This window comes from Leopardus geoffroyi, chromosome A1 (assembly GCF_018350155.1).
Source record: "Leopardus geoffroyi isolate Oge1 chromosome A1, O.geoffroyi_Oge1_pat1.0, whole genome shotgun sequence".
NCBI lineage: Eukaryota > Metazoa > Chordata > Mammalia > Carnivora > Felidae > Leopardus > Leopardus geoffroyi.
In genome coordinates, this window is record NC_059326.1 from 82,641,269 (window position 1) to 82,664,457 (window position 23,189).

A 23,189-nucleotide genomic window follows, 5' to 3' on the forward strand; every position below is an offset into this window, starting at 1 on the left:
GGCAGACGCTGAGAGGAACACCTCCCCAGCGAGGGGGCAGATTTTGAGGGGAGCACCTCCCCAGCAAGGGGGCAGATGCTGAGGGGAGCACCTTCCCACTGAGAGGGTAGATGCTGTTGGCTAACGCCATGCTGCCACCATATTCGGGAGACTAGGGAGAGGACGGGTCGAAGTTACACAAAACAGTACAAACTGAGAACATCACTGAAAGGACTCCTCCCCCCTCCTCCCAAAGTTAACGCAATAAATCTGCAGTTCAGAAGTTCACATCCGAAGCCAGACACAGGTTAAGGGCGTGCCCCGTGCCCTGTGGGTGACACACCACCGCCCTCACAAACAACCCGGCCACAAACACCTACACGCAGGGGCACGGGGGCGCCACACCCTCCACCCCCCCGGACAGACAGGAAGTGTGGGTTCTCCAGCTCTGCCTCTGCACAGCATTTGACACCCGCTAAACGCCACCCCGCCCTCGAAGAATCTGACCCTGGGCTTGTTTTGATCTCAGCAGAGGCTCCCCCCTTAGAGGCCTAGTCACAGGCCCCACGTGCTGAGCCGAGGGCAGGAGGTGGGGCCCGGCTGGGCAGGCCCCCTGAGGACTCCGCCCAAGGGCCCTGCATCCGTGAGGAGAAAAGCCTTGGAGCAGCGCGTTACAAAATGCTGACTGCATTGCTTTTTCCATTTTTATTCAACGTAAACGGTGATAGTAAGAAGTTTAAAAAGCAACTGGGAGATGAACACCCGGACCTGCGGCCCAGCCGCTGCCCATAAACACCCTGTCCGGCTGCAGAGAGGGACCCATCCACATCAGGACCCACCAGCGCCGCCAGTTCTGGGCCATAAATCACACAATGTCTGCTCTTGGATCGGAACTTGAAATACAAATCACTATCAGAAAGACAGCTTAAAATCCCCAAATATTTGAAGATTGAACAGCATACTTCCAAATAACAGACCAAAGAAAAAGTCTCAAGAGCAACTGAGAGATATTTGATTTTATTTCTTTTCATAAGTGAAAATGAAAATAAAACTTATCACAATGTGTGGGATACAGTGAAAGCAGTGCTTGCTGGGAAATTTATAGCAGTGACCGCACACATTCGAGACAAAAGATCTAACCTCAATAATCTAAGGAAACTGGAAAGAGAAGAGCAAGAGCAGAAATCAACAAAACTGAAAACAGAAAATCAATAGAAAAAATCAACAAAACCAAAAGCTGTTTTTGTTTGTTTGTTTTTTAACGATCAATAAAACTGATTAAACCTCTAGCTAGGCTAAGAAAATAGAAAACACAAATTACTAATAACAGAATGAAAGAGGGGCCATCACTGGTGCTGCCGCGAAGCCATCCTGTGGGTTCTGAACCGGCGGCTCCGGGGGCACCTTTGTCACACCAGTGGAACTCAGGACAAAGAATGACCCTCTGTGAATGGAGGATAAGAATCTCTCGTATTGTTACACTCTAGCTCCTGGAGGCAGCTAATGCGCCACACGGATACTAATAATAGAGGCCTAGTGGGGCAAGGACACGGGAGTCCCTTCTACTTTCTGGTCAGTTTTCTGCGAACATAAAATTGAAAAAGTTTATCACCTAAGAAAGAAAATCACAGTGGTTCCCACACATTTTTCTCAGGAAAGCATCAGATCCCTGGCCTGGAGAGAGGGCCTCGACCACGGGCTTCGATGTCAGCAGCAGACTGCACCCTCCCGGTCAAGCCCCGGTCCGCACGCCTGGAGGCCGGGCCCGGAGTCAGTGCACAGGAGGGCCCCTGGTCACCAAGCACTCGGACCTTGGTGGCGCTGAGAGCAGGCGAGACTCCCGTGAACACAGAAGCCAAGGACCAGTCAGAAACGGCACGTGGAGGCCAGTCCTTGCCTCCCTCGCTTCCCCAAACCCACAGGAAGATTCAGAGCTGGGCCCTCAATGCGGACAGCTGCTGGCTCTTGGCAAGTCCTTCAAGCAGGGTTGTCTGACACAGAGGATAGATGAAATTCCTGGGGTTTCCAGCCACGCTAAAGGTGCTGGAAGATGGCCAGGGTTTGCTGTCAGAGTTTTCTGGATGCACACTTCAACGGCAAGTCTGCTGAGACCACAGAGCACGTGGCAGAGCTCAGTGGCAGCCGGGTGTCCTTGGAGGAGCTGGGGAAGGGTCCCTGGGCCCGTTCAGGTGATGGGTGGGGACCGACTCCCTCCCCTTGCAATACGGAGAAGCACCCGTCCCTGCCAACCGCGTGGTTCTGATCCTCTCACCCAGGGTCAGGGAAAGAACAGAGCAACTAATTCTTGTGAATAAAGTGATTTTCCAGAGACTTTAACAAACATCAGTTCCAGAAGGAATCAAGAAATTTTTAATTGCCTTTTCCCCCATTACTTTGATTCCTTGATCTCTTGTTGGCCCCAGTTTTCTGGCACTTTCTTTCTGACGCATGCCTTTACATATGAATTGCAGAACCGATGGATTCAAGAAACCATATACCATCCTCTGCCCTTCTAAAAATCGTAAATGAGACATTTCCGGATGAAACAGCTGTAGGCAAAAGATTGTGCTGCACTTTTACGGGCCAGTTTGAATGTAGGGACCACTGCTCCCTCCGCAGTTATGACTGCTTCCTAGGCAGGTACTCTGAGATTGAAGTACCCTAAATAAAACCCTCAGCACAGGGCCTGGACCTTGGCGGGCACTCAATACACACGGTCCTTCCTCTGTCTCCCCAGTACCAGCAATACCCATTTGCTGCTCGTAACACTGATCCCTAGGAAGCTGGCCCAGCTACAGGCACACCCCATCTGGAGGGTGTAAGGGTCGGGCTCAGGAGGACAAGGTCCTGGTCCACAGGCACATGAAAGGTACCAGTTATGAAACAGTCTGGATGCTCCACACAGCACAGTACAATCAACACACACACCGCATTTATAAGGTTTGTGGTGACGGAGTGGTTCTGGACCCTGACTGTGGTGGTGGTTGCACAGACCTCCACACACGATGAAATGCACGGGATACATATGTGATTTGCACGTGCACGCACATACTGTACGTGTGCAGACATGTAAAAGCGGTGAGATCTGAGGTGCACTGCAGAACGTCCGTGTCCCGGCTGTGGCCAGTTATGCAGGATGTTGCCATGAGGAAAACGGCATGAAGGAACACAGGCCTTTCTTCACTTGGTTTTGTCTTGAAGGATAAATAGGAGAGCACACAGTTTGCTAATCATCATTGCCTGTGTACTATTTTCTGGGACTGTCTATGAATCTGTAAGCATTTCAAAATTAAAAGTTAAGTTTAAAAACAAGGGGAGAACAAAGAAAAGCTACACTTGACAATGAAGTCAGACTTAAACCAGGGCTGGCCCAGTGTGAAGAACGCAGTGAAGACACATCGTGGCCGGCTGCTGGCGGAGGAGTCCTCGTCACCGCCACAGCCTGTTCCACTGCTGAACAAAAGTCATGGGGAAACTGCCAAATCAAAAGGCAGGAATGGCACGTGGCCCTGTAGCCTTCCGTCTGCAGACGGAAGCACCAGGGCAGCCCGTGTGCTCCTGGTGTTAATTAGCTCATTGTCACTGCTACAGCTGCTCTTGGAATCTGGGCACACACAGGTATTCCGCAGTAGCTGTGTGTCTACTGATTTCTGCGGCACGTGTGGGCCCCTTGGCCAGAATTCAGTGTAAGCCACTGAGACAACATCTTTCTTGGGCTCAGCTCCTCAACCCTTCCCTCCCCCTGCCTCTTTCTCCAAGTCTGTGGATTGATCGCAGGGGCTACCAGGGGCCCCACAGCACACGGAAACTGGACGCTCTGCCTTCACCCTCACAGCTCAACCAAGGCTGAGGGTCTACAAGGAAGTGTGGGGACAAGCAGCCAGCCAGGCCCCCAAATGCCGGGCCAGGTGCCTGTGGGTGGGATGTGCCGGGCAGAGCGGGGTCCTCAGCAGCTACCTACTTTGGGGATTCTGTCCGAGGCACCACCTTGCCGCACATCAGGTCCCGTCCAGTATTCACAGAACCCCATTTTACATATGAGGAAACGAGGCTTGCTGGGGGCCCCACCGACATATTTCACTGGTGGATGGGGGCACTGGGCTTGGAGCCAGGCCTGCCTATGCCAGACCCTGTGCTGGCTCCCATACCCTGGCCAAGCCCTGGCGACTCCCAGGACCGCTGACAACAGTGCTCCCGTGTCCTGGTGTCGCGGCGGTGCGCTATCCTCCCGCTTGTGGATTGCAGACACCAGCGCGGGCTTAGGAGCTCAGCTGGAAGCCACACAAGCAAGGTCGAGGGAGAAGAGAGGCTGTGGGCCACCCTCCCAGCGTGTGTTGTCCCAGATGCTTGGTGTGGGCATGGGCAGTGCCCCATCACAGTGAAGGGAGGGTTGGGAACTGGAATCCCACAGCCTCCCCACACCGGGGCAGGGGGTCAGTCCCTGATGACACATGGCCGAGAAGAGCCCAGGGGACGCTTCAGACGACAGGAAACTCGGTGACTGGTCACTTCCCTTCTCTCCAAACCCTCCTTTGCTACATGTGGGAGCTGGAAATGCACACGGGCCCTTCCAGCAACCAGGACCCGCAGTGCGAGGCTGTGCGTTCGCTCCTGCCCCAGCTTTGCTTTTGCTTGCCCATATTTTCTGTTCACCTTCAGTTCTGTGTAATTACTGTCCTTTCCAATTTTATGCTTCACACATGCGACAATAACCGAAAGAATGAACACAGTGAACAGGCCTAGGCGCATTGTGGATAAGAGGACGTGCTTGCTAACCATCTCTCCCTGTTAGGATCCCAGTCCTGCATCTGTCTCTGCAGCCACCCCGCAGCCCCTCCCACAGGCCCCACCGAGGCCTCACCTGCACTTCAGAGTCTGCATCCACGTGCTGCAGCTGGAACCACGTGTCCCTGTTGTGGTACTTGGGCAGGTCCTCCTTCTGGATGGCCACCTTCCCTACAACACACACGCAGAAAAAAAGCAGTCACACGAGGGGACAAACCCCTGAAACAACAAGCGGGGCTCTCCACCACCACCGCCAGGCTTCGCAGCGGCATCGTCCAGAACAGGTAACTGGGTAAACCAATAACACCATGCTGTCTTCCTTCCAGCGGGTCAGTACATGCCACATTTCCTCCAGAAAGCCTCACATGGGACCTGGCTGGGGCTACCCATTCTGCTCCTTGATTCGAGGTTTTAGAAGAAAAGCCTGCCCATCTGTCTGGTCCCAGGGAGCTCAGAACAGGCCGCTCTGAGCTGGAGGCAAGTGAGTGAGCTGGAGGCAGGTGCAGGAAGAAGCTGTCCCAGAGCTCCCTTGGCTGCCCGCCCCCCGCAGCCCAGGAAACGTCTGAGGAGCAGGGGCTGCCGTGGACCCTCGCCCAGGAGGTGTTATGGTGAGGAGGTCAGAGGGGTGCCCCCAGGATGGTCCTGCACAAACAGCCCTAACTCCACTAACCCCCATGTGCTTGCCTCCCAGTCTGCCACCCTTGGAGGCCCAAACTCTTTCCCCCTCGTCTGGTTGCTGCTCTGGACACAGACCGTCCAGCCTGCTCTTGGAGCAAGCCGTCACTGAGGTGTCCCCTGCGTAACATATGCCACAGGTGTTAACTCTCTTGTTAAACTCTCTGTGAGTCCAGTGTCACAGGGAGAACCTCGGTGGGCAGAGAGAAAGGTTTCCTCCAACCTGGGACTCCAGACCCCATGAGACTTACCCACTGGGCACAGAGGGGTACTTGGAAGGCAACACACGTGCCAAGAAGCCTGTCCAAGTGCCAGAGGGCTGGGCCCTGGGGACTTGGGACAACTGACTCCCACCATTGCTGCCTTCAGCCCCCATGCACCTGTCCATTGGCCATTCATCGTTTCGGCATATTTGTGTGGCTCCATATTCCCAAAGAGAAGGTCACGGCACCTCGCACCTCCCAGCCGGAAAACAGCCCTGGGAAAGACCCTGGAATCATGCCACTGGGCTCACTGGCACGGCCAGCACCAGTGTCCCCCCACCCCCCGAGAAGCGGATGCAGTGGCAATGCCACTGACCACCTGGACCCCACCGGTTCAGCTCTCACCTGGAGGACCCTGCACAGCCACAGACCGCACGACATATCAAAGCCACTGCTGGCAGTTGACAGGTGGCCACGGAAGGGAGAAGACAGACGGCGAGAGGCAGGTGCAGAGCCAGGGACATGCAGCACACAAAGGCGCCACAGAAATGCAACAGAAGCCCAACTTACAGGCCACGCGGGATCCCCTCCAGCAGCATCATCATGGGGCAGGATGGCTCCCTCGGGACCCCCACTCCTTCCCCACCTTGGTCCTCCCCGCCCCCAGCACCTGGCCTGCTGGGTCTCGGGCCTCCGACCACCCCCCACCACCCCCACACATGGCCACCAGGCAGACTGGCGAGAAAACACCATCCTTCCTCTCTGCAGCTCCTGCAGACCGATTCCTTTTCCTTGCCACGGGAATGTGATTCTGAGACCATGGAATAAAGCCATGTGAAAACAATTCTTGGAATTGAATTGAGCAATATATTTCATTGAAAAAAAATAAACCTTCAGACTGTGATTAGCGCAGCTGGATGGGAGGGTTACGTGTGAGGTTTGAAATTTTAAATAACTGCGATGTTTTTATGAGCTTTAGTCGGAACAGGGAAGAGCCGCGTCTTTAATGCTTATGTGAACCCTACATCTTACACATCCAGGCTTACACAGAAGTATAGTAATGTGTCCTTTTTAAACGCATATATTAGAGTTTCTAAGTGCCGTTTGGAGACAATACCTAACCTACAAACTATAATATCTACTTGAATGTGTCCCCATCTATCTGAGTGACAGCAAAAGGTCACTGAGCCACTCTGGGCCTCACTGTCTCACAGTGGTGGTGCTGCCTGCCTTAACACAGTAAAAAGCCCAGGCTTATTTCCTCTCTGGGGTGCTACACCTGTGAGGGTCTGTTCAGAAGACAGCATATATCAGGTGGCACAAGAGGGCAGGTGATGTGGAGAACCTGGTACAGAGGGTGAGAGGACGTGGGGGAAGGTGGATACAGAAACCTGCAGGAAGATTAAGCTGACTTAATGAGGGACAGACAGATGCTTCCTGAAATGAGCCGGCGGCAGGGATGCTGCTTGTATCACTCCAGTTCACCCCGGCGTCCTAGCTAGCGCATGGAGGCAAGAAAAAGAAGCAAGGGCACGTACCCTAGAAAGGAAGAAATGTTTGAAGAATCTATAGGAAAAGATAGTAGAACAGGTGTGTTCAGCAAAACCACAGAATGCAAAGTAATACATAAAGATTAATTGTACTTGTGCATGCAAGCAATGAGAACAAAAAGTGAAATAAAGGGGCACCTGGGTGGCTCAGTTGGCTAAGTGTCTGACTCTTGATTTTGGCTCAGGTCATGATCTCAGGGCTGTGAGATCGAGCCCCACATGGGGCTCTGCACTAACAATGTGGAGCCTGCTTAATATTCTCTCTCTCCCTCTGCTCCTCCACTCACACACTCGTGCCCTCTTGGTCTCTCTCTCTCTCAAAAAAGAATTGAAATAAAAAAAAAAAACAGTACCATTCACAAAATGATGCTTTTATGGCTTGTGCCTCTGGTGTGCTACCTAAGAAATCTTTGTCTACTCCATCAAAACCATAAAATACATAAGGATAAATACACACACACACACACACATATTTGTGTGTGTGTGTGTGTGTGTATTTATACATATGACGCGTATACTGAAAACCTATCACAAACGCTGATGAGAGAGATTAAGAGAAGACCAAGCATGTGCCCTATTACAGGGTCCAAAGAGATGTTAAGATGTTAATTCTCCTCCAAATTAATCTACACACCTACACAACCTCAGTGGTGTTGGAAATTGAGAAGTGGATTAAAAAATGTGAGTCACAACTCGAAGGGCCTAGAACAGCAAAACAAGTTTGGAAAAGAACAGTTGACATGCTCACACCGCTGACTTGTGACTGGGTTTGAGGCTACAGGCGCCGAGACAGCGGGCACCAGGGCCAGGCAAGGATCACAGACCAACGGACCAGGACAGAGGACCAGAAACAGACCCGTGCATATGAAGTTGGTGGTTTTCAGGAAGGCATCAGGGTAACTCAATGGATAAACCATTGCTGGATGGTCCTTCAGCAAACAAGCGTGCCACAACCCGACATTTACAAGAAAAAAAATGAACTTTGTGCCACGTGTGCAATTCACCTGGAATAGATATAAATGTAGGAGCTAAAACCATAAGCTTTCTACAAAAAAGAAGGAGGAGGATGAGGAGGAAATCTTCACAGCCCTGGAGTAGGCAAAGATTTCTTAGATATGACATCAAAAATATAAACAATTAAAGAAAGAATTTTGACTAATTGGACTTCATCAAAATTAAAAACTTCTGGCCTTCAAGAGACACTGGTAAGAAAATGAACAAAGGGAAGAAAATATTTGTAAAACAAATGATCCAATGAAGCACTTGTATCCAGAATACACAAAAAACTTTAACAACTCTGTAATAAAACAACCCAGTTAAAAGGGCAAAAGATTTGGACAATTCACCAAAGAAGAGATATAGATGGTAGACGTATGAAAACATGCCTCATTCTTCATCATGAAAATGCAGTAAAAACCGCAGTGAGATCCTACACACATATTAGAATGACAAAAATGGGTTAAAAATTAAAAGTGCCAACTCTGAGTGTGTGGAGAGGCTGTGTGGTTCCTGGGGCTCTCACGCAGCTGCGGAGAATTCAAGATGGCACAGTCATGGAGGAGCACGGTGTGGCAGTCTCTACCAGGGGCAGACACACACCACAGCGGAGGGGGAACCTTTTTCCTCCTACCCTTCTAGGTTCTCTAGGACTCTGCAACAGAGGAAAGATGAACAAGAGAACAACAAACAGAAGTTTACCAACATGTCTCTCAGATCTACATGGGGGAAACTCAGCAGTGCACAGGGACTTGTGCTAATGCAACATCTTAACCTGAAACAATGACAAATTTCAGAGAAGAGACACCAAGGAAAGGCCTTCAGGTTTCCAGGGCACAAGGGGTGAGTAGAGAGAAGGGTGTCACGTAGACCCCTCTGGTGTCACCTTGAGGCTAACTCTAGGGTCATCTCGGTGATTAACTTCTGGCAAGTTCATGTCCTACTTTTAGGGCAGGCTGGAGATCTTTTCTTGTGCCTGCTTATTCTCAACTGCCTTCAGCTCAAAGTAATCCTTATGCCAAAGTGTGTATTTGGGGATGGCAAATTCTGCCATCTTTCAACACTTAGACGCCCTGGCAATCTGCCTCTTAGGAATCTTCCAAGAGAAACAAAAACACGTGTCAATATAAAGACCTGGTATAACGATAAGAATGTTGCCAGCAGCTTTATTCACAACCACTAAAAATTGGAAACAACCCTCACTTCCATCCAGTGCTGAAGTGGTAAATAGCAGCACATGCGTACAAAGGGATGCTCGGTGAGGGGAGCATACTAGATGAAGGAAGCCAGACATGGCAGCCCACGTACTGTGTGGCTCCATTTGTGTGACATTCTGGAAAAGGTAAGACTGTAGAAATAGATGCCACATGCATCGTTGCGGGCGCTGAGGGTATAGGGAGTGCGTCAAAAGAGGCCGCAGGGAAGCTCTGGGGGATGGAAAGAAGTCTTAACTGTGGACCATTAACACGGCTGTCAACACCTGTCAGACTCCACGCCTAAAGGAGGTGCACTGCACCGCATAAAAACTATACTTCAATAAACCTCATTATAAACAAAAGAATAAAGGTCTTGTTTCTGCCTCTCCCCTTTGGTAGAGAATCTGGAGGAAGTTGCTGCCAGTCCTGGGCTGGAGGGACAGCTGGAGAGACAGTGGTTTGAGCCAGGTCCCCCAGAGGAAGAGGGGCCTTGGGAGGACCCTGGGCAGGGGTGGCCACCAGAGCCAGAGGTGGGAGAGTGGGGAACGCCCCAGCCTCTGCCCCACCCCCCAATCCTGCCAGCCCAGACCTAACTGGAGGCTGGGTGGGTGGAGGGGGAGAAGGGGAGCCCAGGAGCGATCCAAGGGGCACAAGGACCGTTCACTAGAATCCCCCGTACCAAGTAGCATGGACTAAACACACTTCCTTGTTTTGGTCACCAAAACCATCAATGCCGTTCGGAGCCTTGGTCTGCACCACAGGACGGCTCTGTGTTGGTGCAATTCTAGCCCAAAGGAGAGCAGCCACACTTCAGTGTGTCTAGCAGCCGCGTCCGGGTTAAAGGACATCCCCTGTGCACGAGAAGCACTGAAAGCAGCTGCTGGACCATGGCTCCTCAACACGCTCAGGCCGCTTGGCTGGAAACCCTGCCTGATATCAACTCCTTCTGGTGCTAACCTTCTCTGGCCCAGGAAACCCCAGGCTGCCGACCACATGAGATGGAGGGATCGCAGCCGATGTGCACCCTCCCGCGCAGGTCACTTCCAGTTACCCCCAAACCCACTCTGGATGTTTCTCGCCTGCAGCTGACCTTCAGCCCACGGGGGCACAGGGTGGGCTGGAGGGAGGGCACCTGGACCAGGTCACGGCACCCTGCTCCTGCAGCTCTGGGGTTCTGTAATCAGCCCTCGCTATTAAGCTCCAGAGTCTGGACTATGTGTTTCCAGTGGGCACCTCCACCGGGACACACGTGCGGCACCAGGGAGCCTGGAGGTGAGTGTGGTTTCCTCCAGGTGTGCGATGCCATCAGACCCGACATCAGAAACCCCAAGAAGCCAGTGACACTGTGATTGATCCCATGGCATGAATTTATACTCTCATCGTGGTAACAACATAATCACTAGTCCTAACTTTAGTCTCTCCCTGGAGACCCAGGTCGTTGATTATTTCTACAGCTGCAAAAATGGTGGCGGGGCATCGACATCCAACTGCCGACATGGCAGTTTCAACGCCACCAAGACTGCTAAGCCATTATGCTGCTGGTTATCTTTAAAAACGGCAGAGGCCCAGGGCGCCTGAGAGCTCCATTGGTTAAGTGTCCGACTTCGGCTCAGGTCATGATCTTGCAGTTTGTGGGTTCGAGCCCTGTGTCAGGCTCTGTGCTGACAGCTCAGAGCCTGGAGCCTGCTTCAGATTCTGAGTCCCCCTCTCTCTGCCCCTCCCCTGATCATGCTCTGTGTGTGTCTCTCTCTCAAAAATAAATAAACATTAAAAAAAAAATTTTAATGGCAGATGCCTTAAAGAGGATATCAATAAACAGCTTATTTGATTATTTTGAGGAGACACAACCAACAACCATTTGAGCAGTTTCTCTGATTGAAATGTGCAAAAGTAGGGCACCTGGGGGCTCAGTCAGTTGAAAGTCCAACTCTTGATTTCAGCTTGGGTCATGATCTCACAGCTCTTGAGTTCGAGCCCTGCATCAGGCTCCATGCTGCCATGAAGCCTGCTTGGGATTCTGTCTCTCCCTCTCTCTGCCCTTCCCCTGCTCCTGCTCTCTCTCAAAATAAATACACAAACATTAAAAAAAAATTTAAATGTGCGAATATAATTTTTTATCCTTAAGATTACCACTCAATGGGGCGCCTGGGTGGCGCAGTCGGTTAAGCGTCCGACTTCAGCCAGGTCACGATCTCGCGGTCCGTGGGTTCGAGCCCCGTGTCGGGCTCTGGGCTGATGGCTCAGAGCCTGGAGCCTGTTTCCGATTCTGTGTCTCCCTCTCTCTCTGCCCCTCCCCCATTCATGCTCTGTCTCTCTCTGTCCCAAAAATAAATAAACGTTGAAAAAACAAAAAAAAAAAACAAAAAAAAAAAAAAAAAAGATTACCACTCAAAAAAGCTTTCCTATGTCTCCAAAAATAAATCAAATCTTCTTCATTATAGTGTAATCTGAGTCAACACGGAAACCATCTGGGAAGCCTCTGGGTACTGGATGACATCTGATGCTCGGAATGAAGACCTATCACACACCAGCATGATGAAAAGGGGATCCAGAGAGAGAGCAGGTTCTGGGGTGACACGCAGGAGACCCACTAAAGGGTCTTTGGCAGGGAGGACCAAAGCAGGTGCGGACACACCCCCTCCTCCCATGCCTCTGCTAACACTGGTAACCACTCCCCTACAAAAACGACAGGAGATGCTTAGCACACGTGCTAGCTGTGCATCTTCAGGCAAGTATCTTACCCTCTCTGAGCCTGCTGCTTCTTCTTTAGCAAGTGCAGGTGGTACCTAGTTCTAGGGGTTATGCCCATGAAAATACTGGCAGTGTCTGGCATGTACCTGTGTCCAATACATGTTAGTTTCCTTTTAACTGTTAGGATCAGCTAACAGTTGAGGAGCCCCACAAAACCATGGAGTTTCAGGCTCAGCCCCCGAAGACAGGCTGCACACGAGCTCATCACCACAGGCTAGTCAGATGTCAGGAAATGGAGGCGCGTTTAGAGCCTTCTTGCGTTAGGAAGGTGTGGCAGGCACCCCCATGATGGTGGTGGTCTGTGTGGATGCACAGTGGGGGCCGTGCTTGTGTGTGTGAATGGAGACAGAGAGGCTCCTGTGGACATTGAGAGGTTTAGTCCAGATGACAATTTGGGTCAGATTATGAAAGGTCTTCAATGCATGCTACGGAGTACAGACTTTCCTCTCTGAGCCACATCCAGCAGTACAGCTACAAGCTTGACAATTCCTCCCTCCCTTCCTTCCTTCCCTTCTCTCCTTCTTTTTCTTCCCTCCTTTCTTCTCCTTCCCTCCCTTTCCCTTCCTTTCTTCCTTTTTTTTTTTTTTAAATATTAATCAGGCTCTACAATGGAAGCACGTAGCCCCAGAAAAGGGTTTCTTCAGGAGGGTGAGTGTCTATAAAACACTGAATTTCTAAAATGGGATAAATATAATGTATGGAGGTACGTTATATTGTCTTTCAACAAATGTTTGGTGACTGTCTCCCAAGCCAAAGCCGGATGTTAGGGAGAGACACAACAGTCACTGCTGGGTCCAGACTGTCCTGAGCTTTCTCGTAGGTACAGAGGGATGCCAGTGGTCAGCTGCTCACAGGGAGGAGGTGCCGATGGCCGGCATGAAGAAAGGGCAGCTCTGGAAGCTGTGGGAGAACAGAAGGATGGAGGGAGAGAGAGGCAAGCTCTGCGGCCATGGTCCAAGCAGAGTGCAGGGGGTCGGGGCCACCCCTGGGATGGGAGAAAAGTGGACTCCAGGGTACTCCAGGGTACTGGGTCTCGGTGGGTCAGTCAGGAAGGTGAGGAAGGGGCAGGTGTGGGTTTTACCTGGTGATGAGGAACCTTGGGCCACCACCAGTTCAGCATGACAACCACAGAGGGCTGTGGGGCAGCCACAATGAAGGCTGGGCACCAAGGATGCAGCAGAGAAACAGCCAGCTGGGGCGGCAGCTGGACAGCATGAGGCCGGAGGCTGCGGAGGGGGGGGGGGGGGTCACCACTGCCTCAGGGCTACTGGCTGGGACAGAAATACCCCTCACTGGCTGTGCAGGTGACCTTCTCTGCAGCCAGATGCCCCAAGAGAGCGCAGGAGAGGGGCATGAACACTCCATGATTCAAATGCTGTATTGCAGAGCTAAGTCCCCCAAACGCTGCCCCAGGAGCAGTCATGGCCACAACACGGGCATCACATGGGGCCTGGAATTCAGCAACTACACTTGTGCCCACACTTAGCCTCTCAATTCCTAGTTTTCGTGCCACAGGAACATGAATAGGGTCTTCCTGGGACAAGTACCCTCTTGATTGGATAGGCCCTCCTTCCTTTCCAGCAGTGCTCCCCTGAGACGCTCGCACCTCTGAGAGCCCCAGTACTGTCCCAATCCCCATGGAGGGAGTCAAGAGTCAGGGACAGGGACAGCCTGGGGAAGTGGGAGGTGTCCTCTATACACTGGTTCCTCAGAGGAGCCCTTGGAAGTCATTTGGGGACAGGCTAGGGGTCTCTGTACCCTGACTTTGAAGGACAGCTCTGAAGCCTTTGCCAGTGTGGCCTGGTGTCTGCCATGTGAACTCATGGTATGAAGTTTCTCTACACGCTGATGGGTAGGAGGGACTTAGGCAGCTTGTCCCTGCCACGGACGACACAGGAGGCCCATCCAGGGAGGCCCGTCCATGCCACAGAGGATGCAGGAGGCCCGTCCAGGGCACGGGGGACTCGGGAGGCCTGCCCCAGCCACCTCGCCACAGCTAGGCCAGCCCCGTGATCACTGCCACTCCCCACCGCCACTCTGCACGGCCAGAGAGGCCAGGCCAAGAATGCTGATGGGCACCGCTGGCTCCAAGCAGAGGACCTGGAGGAGACACTGGTGGCTGGCCAGAATGAGATCCCATCCAGAAGAGGCAGAAGAAGTGAAGAAAACGTCCATTTCAGTACCTACCTATGATGGAATCCCTCCGGAAAACATCTCTATCGAAAATGTAAAATGACAGGTGCCGAAAATTCCGAGGAATTTCGCAGTAGAAGTCTTCTCCGTAGAAAGGGCTGAGAAATAAACAGAATGGGCTCTGTTAGACTGTGGGAGCCGCGGCCTTGCTATCTGCCGGCAGGTGCGGGAGCCTGAAGACTGAGCACCAGCCTAGGGCACACGTGTGTCACCTCACCTTTACATGTCACACTGCGTGAGTGGCCTGCTATGCTGGCGGTGAGCTCCACGCAGTAAGAGTTGCACCCACTGTGTGTGCCCAGGACCGCTGTGACACTCTGAGTGTCTGGGGCAGCAGCTGGCAGGCCCCCTTTATGCACTCAAGGAAAACTCAGCGTCCCAGTTTCAGACCATGCCCCTTTTGTCCCAGAAGTCAGGGTGAAACCCGCACTTCTCACCGGGGAGAGGACCCCTGCCCACCAAGCTGAGCCTCCACACAGACCCTGTGCGTGAGTCACTGCGCAGGACACTCAGTTTGGGCAGAAAGCCAGAGGCCCTGTCATTAAACAGACCCCAGGTGCTCTGGGTAGGCAGGGCTGAGGTCAGCAAATGTGGCTTGCAGACAGAGGACATACACTGAAAACAGCCCTGCATCAGGCCGGTTGCAGCTGCTGACAAGGTGGTCAGCAGATCACTGCAGCACACACACAGCCGCCTCGGACTTTGGTGTGTCCACCCCACGCACGCTCACGGCTAGGGTCCACAGCAGGAAACATAATCAGTCAAGGAAGAGCTAGAACAGCGTGCTACGTTGGTTAGAAAACGAGCCACGTTCGCTCCTGCTCAAGCTGGAAAGGTGAAGAGGGACAGTGGTGCCCGGAGTGGAAGTTTACGGGGAGGGACACAGACGTGCCCCGGAGAAAAAGGGAGGGGGCAGTGTCAGCTCACTCATCACCAGTCCTGAGATGACCCCCACCCCACGCTTAGGCATCTCTGAAGTCAGATGTCCCCTGCAGACAGCGTAAGGAAGGACTGCTCACACGTTAATTAGCCGTAACAAGACGGTGCCTCTCAGAACTAACCAATGCCACAGGCCCCTGGGATACGGTGTTTCTGTGGCACGATGTGCCGTGGTTCCATGTGGCTCAGTTGGTGTCTGCTTCCTACCATTCCGCTCCAGCAAGAAATAATGAAATATCCTAAAATACAGGCACTTGACACGTCAGTCAAAATTACCCAGCTCCTGAAGCTCATGGGCCTCATCTCGACTCATTCCGTAGTTGGATCAGCTCAGCATGGAAGGACGGACAGACGGAGCATATGGGCCCTGGGATCAGCTCAGCAGGGCCCGGTGGCCCCAGAAGGATGGAGCATATGGGTTCGTGCTGGGGCTAGAAGGAGACCCCATGAGGAAAACAGACCCACGACTGTTGGTTTGTTGATGCCAGCCCCCCAGGTAGGGGATGCACCAGCCCCTGGATGGGGGGCAGAGGGTGCGGTCAGGCCTCTGTCCTCTCTGCATGGCTGGGACAGGCTGCCTGAGTCCTGTCCCAGGCTCATGCTCGACATGAAGCGAGGAGCAGGTCAATGCCCTGGCCTGGGCCCCCAATCCCAGCGTGTGGGACTCTGGTGTTTGCTCTCCACATGGAGCCGTCTTCACTCAGGGTGCAAGTCAGAACTACCTGCACAGGCTTGGAGAAAACGTGGCTGCCCTGGCCCTGTCCCCTGAGAACCCTCTCCAGGGTGAGGGGCCACAAAGCAGGAATCTTTAATCCCACACCCACATGAGTGTCTAACACAAGCTGCCAGGTCATTACGGTCTCTGAACCAACCACATGTTACACATGGGCAGCATACAGATCCCTTCAGTGGTGCAGAACCCCACCTTGTACCCTCGGGCACGCCACGCGGGGCCAGGCTTCATCTTAGAGGCCACAGGGAGCCACACTCCAGGTGATGCCCGGTCCTGGGCAGCAAGCCCGTGCCCTGAGGGACTGGTGGCATCTGATAGAGCCCAGGCCTGTGCTCCAAGGCTCTGTCTGCAGGTACTAGGTCCCCGGTGACCACACCTGTCCTTCCCCAATGGAGCAAAGGCACCCAGGGAAGACACTGCCTTCCCTGTGTGTTGATTCCTAATTAGACTTACACGGATGTTCTTGGAACTGCCCTCTGCTTTGCTCCCTTTTGGCCTGAACTGTTTGCTTTAAAAAACACACACATTTGTGGATAGGAATGTTACCTATAACTGTTAACTAAAAGCAAGAAATAGCTTTTTCTTCTTAAGAATGAAACTGTATTGAGAATTTTGCATTATAAAATCAAAAGTAGGCTCACGAGGATGGCCAGAACTGAAAAGACAGAGAACAAGTGTGAACCCTGACATGTTGCCTGCAGGAACATAACACGGGGCGCCACTTGGGCAAACAGTGGCAGCTCCTCAAAGCGGTAAACAGAGTAAGCTTGCGGCCCAACAACCCCCATGCCCAGAGCAGGGGAAACACACGTCCGCACAAATACTTGCACATGAAAGTTTACAGCAGTGTTCATACCAGCCAAAAAGTGAAACAACCCAAAAATCCGCCAACAGAGGAACGGATACACAAGGTGTGGTCAGTCCGCACAGGGGAATATCATCAGCCGCGGGAAGGAGACACGATTTGCCACCTGCTGTCACGTGGGTGCACCTTGAAATCATGACGCTCAGGGAGAGAAGCCACAAAAGGCCACACACAGTGTGATTCCATCTGCATGAAATGCCCCAAACAGGCAAATGTGGGGAGACAGAAAGTCTACCAGCGGCTGCCAGAGAGCAGGGTACCGGCAGGAAATGGGGGGCAGCAGAGGGGATGAGCTTCTTTGAGGGAGACAAAAATGTCCCACATTGACCGCGGTGTGAGCTACAACCCCAAATATACTAAACCCACAGAGCTGTACATTTTAAATAGTTAGTTGTATGGCATGTGGATTGTGTCTCAATAATGCTATTTTTTAAAAAACCAAAATTTCAGGGGCGCCTGGGTGGCTCAGTCGGTTAGGTGTCCGACTTTGGCTCAGGTCATGATCTCACAGCTCGTGAGTTCGAGCCCTGCGTCAGGTTCTGTGCTGACAGCTCAGAGCCTGAAGCCTGCTTCTCATTCTGTGTCTCCCTCTCTCTCTGCTCCTCCCCTGCTTGTGCTCTGTCTCTCTCTGTCTCTCAAAAATGAATAAATGTAAACAAAATTTTAAAAAAACAAAAACAAAATTTCAGGGTGCCTGCGTGGCTCAGTTGGTTAAGCGTCTGACTTCGGCTCAGGTCATGATCTCGCAGTTTGTGGGTTCGAGCCCCACATCAGGCTCTTTGCTGACAGCTCAGAGTCTGGAGCCTGCTTCGGATTCTGTGTCTCCCTCCCTCTCTGCCCCTCTCCCCACTCACGCTTTGTCTCTGAAAAATGAATAAATGTTAAAAAATTTTTTAAAAAGACCAAAATTTTAAAAATACATAAAGAAGTCAGAAAGTGAAAGCCAGAGTTAGCATTATAGGGGATATCCTGCTAGATTTTTCCTCTGGAGATATATGAATATAGACCAGAGGCAGATATAGATGGGGGTGCATATTTTTATTTTTATTTATTTTTTTTTAATTTTTTTTACTGTTTATTTATTTTTGAGACAGAGAGAGATAGAGCATGAACGGGGGAGGGGCAGAGAGAGAGGGAGACACAGAATCGGAAGCAGGCTCCAGGCTCTGAGCCATCAGCCCAGAGCCCGACGCGGGGCTCGAACTCACGGACCGCGAGATCGTGACCTGAGCTGAAGTCGGACGCTTAACCGACTGAGCCACCCAGGCGCCCCAAGGGGGTGCATATTTTTAGATAGAAGTGGGATTACACGATGCATCCTGATACACAGTCTGCTTTTTCCTTTGATATCATGCCATGGACCACTTCCCAAACAAGTACATAAGTCTGTCGCCAAAGAGCACCTGAGGTGTGAGTGAGCACAGCAGCTTGATTCGCCCTTGCCAACCCTGACGGGCGCGGGTGCCTTCCTGCCTTGCCGTCTGGAGCGGCAGCGGGGGGGCTGTGGCCGGCCACCTGCCCGAGAAGGACCCCCACGGCAGAAGGGTGCTCACGGTCCAAAGGCTGTGGTGCGGAACGCCCCTCCAGAAAGTGGGGACAGATTCAGCCCACACCTACCCACACGATTCTCAGCAGCATTTACAAACCTGGCTGGTCTGATGGCAAACTAAGCATGCTGCTTCCGCCGGCTCAACAGCAGCCACACGAGCATGAGTGTGTCCGCTGAAACGCCTCTGGCCCAGGCTCTCTTAACGCCCATCTGTGTTCAGGATATTCATCCACTGAGAACTTTCAAATTTGTGTTGCAGCTTAGGAGACAAATAACTGACACGCAGCACATGAGAAATACCTTGTTAACTGGAAACGCCACAACGTGGTTAATAGTATCGGTCATCAAGGGGCAAGGATGGGCGTGTGGTCCCGCCTTTTAAGAAACGTGGGAGGGACCCTGCCCTCTGAGGAGCTGAGGCCGCCCAGGCAGCAAGGCCTTTCAGAAAGACCAGCTGTGGCACTGTGGGGGCAGGACGGTGGATGGCAGCAGACCCAGGCAGGGTGTGAGTGGGCCGGGCCTCGCCGTCGGTACCCCTCCCCTGAGTGTCCGCCAGCCCAGGACACACTGGCATGGTCATCCAGACAACCCCACCCCCTTCACGGGCAGCAGAAGTGGAAGTGTGTTTGCAAAGAGAAGGAAACTGAAGCCTTCTCCATCCCTGCCCTTCTCCGTGTGCCCAGCAGGACAGTATCTGCTTTCTGGTGAACTCAAAGGGGCCCCAGCTCCCAGCCTCTCCTTCCTTCCCATTAGTGTCTTAACCTGGGGCATCTCTCTGCACAGACCCCACTTTGCCCCAACCAAGGTCAGCAGCTGTCAGACGTGCGATTAATGCCCCACACAGTCAGCCTGCACTTGCAGCCTCGGGGCTCCAGAAAAGCAGCCCGAAGGACCCGGCTTGCCCTAAATGTTGCTGCCTGACGGAGGAAGTCACGCATGCCGCGGCACCCACCTCTGAGGCTGGCCAGGGTGACGAGCTCTTTCCCTCAGTAACAGCAGAAGAAACTCGGATGGAGCTTCACAGCATCAAGGGATCAACACCTCCAGACCAATCTCCAACAAGGAGGAACCACCTGTGGCCCCTCCGCTCCTCCCACAGCCCAGCGGTTCACACGGGGCCTCGGCTGGGACCCGTGGGAAACCTCACGCTTGTCCCTGAGTAATTTCCCAACGTCCAGGGTGGGGGCAGGGGGAGGGGCAGGGCTGCCTCAGCTGGGGTCGCTGGCAGATTTGGGGGAGACGGGAAGGAAAGAATAAGGAACGCCGCCCTGAGTGACTCCGTGAGACGTCCATTCTTAGGACGGTCTTCGTAACAGTCTGAGCGATGGATGTGCCACAGAGAAGGCCCGTTGAGGTCAGAGCACCCAGAAGCAGCAGGTCCGGGCTCCCAGCGGGAATGTGGGGCCCACCTCACGGCCCAGGACAAACTGGGAGCCAGGCGGGCAGAGCAGGTTTTCTAGAAAGGGCTGCAGCCCATCTCCAAACAGCTCCGAATTCAGCTAATAAAACGTGCATGTGGTTAAATCATTAACTGAAAGCTAGATTAAAATTTCATTAAGCCAATTCATTGCATTTCATTGCATGCAATTTCATTGCATGTGGGGTCACACAGCACTCTTGCTGCTGGGACTGGAGGGGCGGAGCTACGTCTCCACCAGGAAGGAGAGAATCAAATCAGTTTTCGTCCCAATGCTGGGTGGGCAGAAGTGTCCTGCCTGGACCCCACACACTTGTCACCTGGGTCAGTCACTGCCTGCACTGGCAGTGCAGCACCGAAGGGTCCACGGCGGCTACTGCCGACCACAGGGACACCGAGGGCACTCAAGGGTGCTGGCCTGGCAGGTGGGGCCGGAGGGGCCTCAGGTCAGCACTGGGCAGGCATGGGACCAGGCAGGAAACACACGCAGGGGGCTGTTCACACTCTTCCCACGGCACCAGGACCCAAACTAGAGATATCTCCTGGAGCGCCCCAGAACTGGGTGAAGGTGAGGGGAGGGAACGATTCCCTGCCTGGAGCGCCCAGGACCGACCGTGATGGGGGGGACGGTTCCCCGCCTGGAGCACCCCAGGACCGTAGTGGGTTAGGATCCCTGCCTGCAGCACCCCAGGATCTACTCCAGCTGGCAAGAAATGTCTAGGCCTAAAGTCCGCATTTATGTCCAAAAAGCTTTTTTTTTAACTTTAAGTGGAGAAATTGGAGATAAGAGTAAACGTCAGGAGAAAATGTTACGCATGTAGCCTCATGAGTCAAAGTCAGTGTCTGCTCACCAACAACTTGGTCTTTACTGACAACTTATAGAAAATGAAGTGTGTCTTCCCAAATCACAGACTCCTTCCCGTCCCTTTCAGATTCAGCATCTGGGGTCTTCCCTGGTTTAGTCACCCCCACCACATTGCAGTGCTGTCTTCTGAGCAATCTGTACCTTTCGGGGTGCGCAGAAGACGCTCCCGGGTCACAGGCCCACGAGGCATACACGCACCCACTCCACCATCTTGCACTGGGACGTTCTCAGCAAGAAGGATGTGAGGTGCTGTCACCACGCCCATGCCCGCCAACGCGATAGCGAGCTAGCGCACCTTGTCACTTGGCTCCAGAAAGTGGTTATTTTACTGTCTAACTCCTAACTTTATGTAAAAAAGCAAAACCAAAGCATACAAACAAAAGAACAAAAATACCTCCCCAGAATCCCACTCTCCCTCCCCCGCAAATAACCACATTGACATTTATGTCCATATATTCCAGACCGTTTGGGGAACACAGTCTTGTAACCTGCCCTCACGACTCAGCAAACGTTACCACCCGGAAGAGCGTGGGCAGCTCCCACGTAAGGGGCCACCGGAGCCCCCGCTCTGCAGGAAGACAAGATGGGGGCTGCAGGCCAGGACCGTGCGGTCGGCCCCTTCCCCTCACATGGCAACGCAAATGCGAGCCTGTGAGAGGAGGCAGAAGGTGGCTGCACCAGGGCCGGGTCCTGAAGCAGCTGTGGGGACAAGGCTCAGCACCGCGGGCACCGGGGCTGCCGGTAGGAAAGGTGAGGCTCACATCAGGAGCCTCTCCGGCCAGGAGCTGTCACACATCCTGGGGGAAAAGACAGCCAGTGTCACCCTCACAGTAATCACCTACACCAACAAAAGGCAGTGAAGACACTAGCACTTTGTGGAACCTTCTTGCAAATGAGTGGGCTAACCCAGCACTTAAGAGGTCTTGTTTTTAACTTTTGTGCCTGTAGCATCAGTACCCTCCTTCTACTGGATAAAATGGTGATTTCCTCCAGGGTAACCTTCCCCACCCCCGTAGTGCAAGCAGGAGGTGACCCTCCTGAACGGGACCGAAGATGCGCTCGGCGGACGTGCCGTGCTGTCCAGGACCCAGCCGGTCCAATGTCCTAGAGCCTTTAGTTCAGGTACACAGTAAACAGATAATGAGGTGCCATTTAAGTGATGACACAATCACAACCCTAAAAAGTTACACAAAGTTCGCTTTCAACATCAGGAAGGTTTTTTCCGAGTAAGAAAGAAACTTTGCCCAAAACCACCCTTCAGAGGAAAGGGCTCCTTTGCTCTCACAAGCGGGTCTGCAGCGGATGCTCCCCCACCCCCGCTCTCCCACATCAAAAGGAGAGGAAAGAAAAGGGAAAGAGAAGAACAAACTAGGCCCTCTCCCTAAGAAATCGGCTGAGTAATCACCAGTGAATGCTGGGGAGACCACACAGTGTGGTCACAGCCTGCTGCCGCCCCAGAGACCACCATCTTCTGGTGAGGAGGAGGAGGAGGGAGACACATGTCCCCTTCTCTCTCACATTCTGTCTGCACTTCCTACGGAGTCCAAACACATGCTGTGCAGCAGCTAAGCCTGAGGCTGACCTGCCCCAGAGGCTGCGGAAACTCCCGCTGGAGCTCCGTGTCCCTCCAGAGCGTGAGGCCTGGCCAGGCCGCCAAGCCCTTTGGCTCTTCGAGTTCACAGACCAGATGGAGGCTCCTGTTTTCTCGGTGACTCTGCCACCTGAAGCATCGGACCCGAGAGGAAATGCTGGTCCTGGTGGAGGCATGCTGGGAGTGCAAGATGCCACGGCACAGTGAGGCGGGACCTCCTTGGAGGTGACTACCCCTGGGGTGTGGCGGGCCGAGCCCACACTGCAGACTATTGGTATCACCAGCTCATGGCCCAGTGTGCCCACTTCCTTCTGTCTGGCAGCCGCCGTTGGAGTTGGGGCCTTCTTCCTCTGGCCCCCGATAGCGGCAGAGGCCTGCACACGGCCTTCTGCTCCTGGGCTCTGCCCTCCGGCCACGGCTGCTCAGGCCGGAATCTTAAAATACCGTCTTGTTCCAGCTGCTGTCCCATGCGGGCTCCTACCGTTCTCTCTCCCCTTACCGTGGGAAACCTCAGGACATACATTTAGACACCATTCCGTTTGGTCCTTAACCCTCTCTTCATCCTTCCTTCCCATTTCTTTGTGCGCCTGGGGTACGGCTTCCACTAGGCCTTCTAGTTTACCAAGTCTCCCTTCAGCTGTATCTCAGCAGCTATGTATTCATGCAGAGTTTTTCACTTTAATTCATGTCTTCCCCATTTCTAGAAATTCTACCTGGTTCTTTTGTAAACTGGTTCATCACTTTACCATTTCTCACCCCATGCCTGTTTTTAATCTTGTCTCTGATTACTTCAAATTCCTTAAACTTTGTTGGCTGACCTGCAAACTCACAGGTCTGACTCTGTGGTCTATTTTTCAGCAAATACACACAACACTTTATCTCTTGTGTTCTTTGTGAATCTT

The 23,189-nt window shown here is 52.8% G+C and overlaps 1 protein-coding gene across 3 annotated transcripts in view; it reads right to left on the bottom strand.

Annotated features, from left to right (window-relative positions):
- Window positions 1-23,189, bottom strand: part of RASA3 (RAS p21 protein activator 3) — a 120,934-nt gene that overhangs the window by 46,020 nt on the left and 51,725 nt on the right. For all 3 annotated transcript variants that reach the window (XM_045482772.1, XM_045482780.1, XM_045482790.1), the window contains 2 exons: window positions 14,323-14,426; window positions 4,841-4,935 (listed from right to left, as the gene is read on the bottom strand). In XM_045482772.1, coding sequence (XP_045338728.1) covers window positions 4,841-4,935; window positions 14,323-14,426 — 199 coding nt within the window. Of the gene's footprint in view, window positions 1-4,840; window positions 4,936-14,322; window positions 14,427-23,189 lie in introns of those variants that run through there.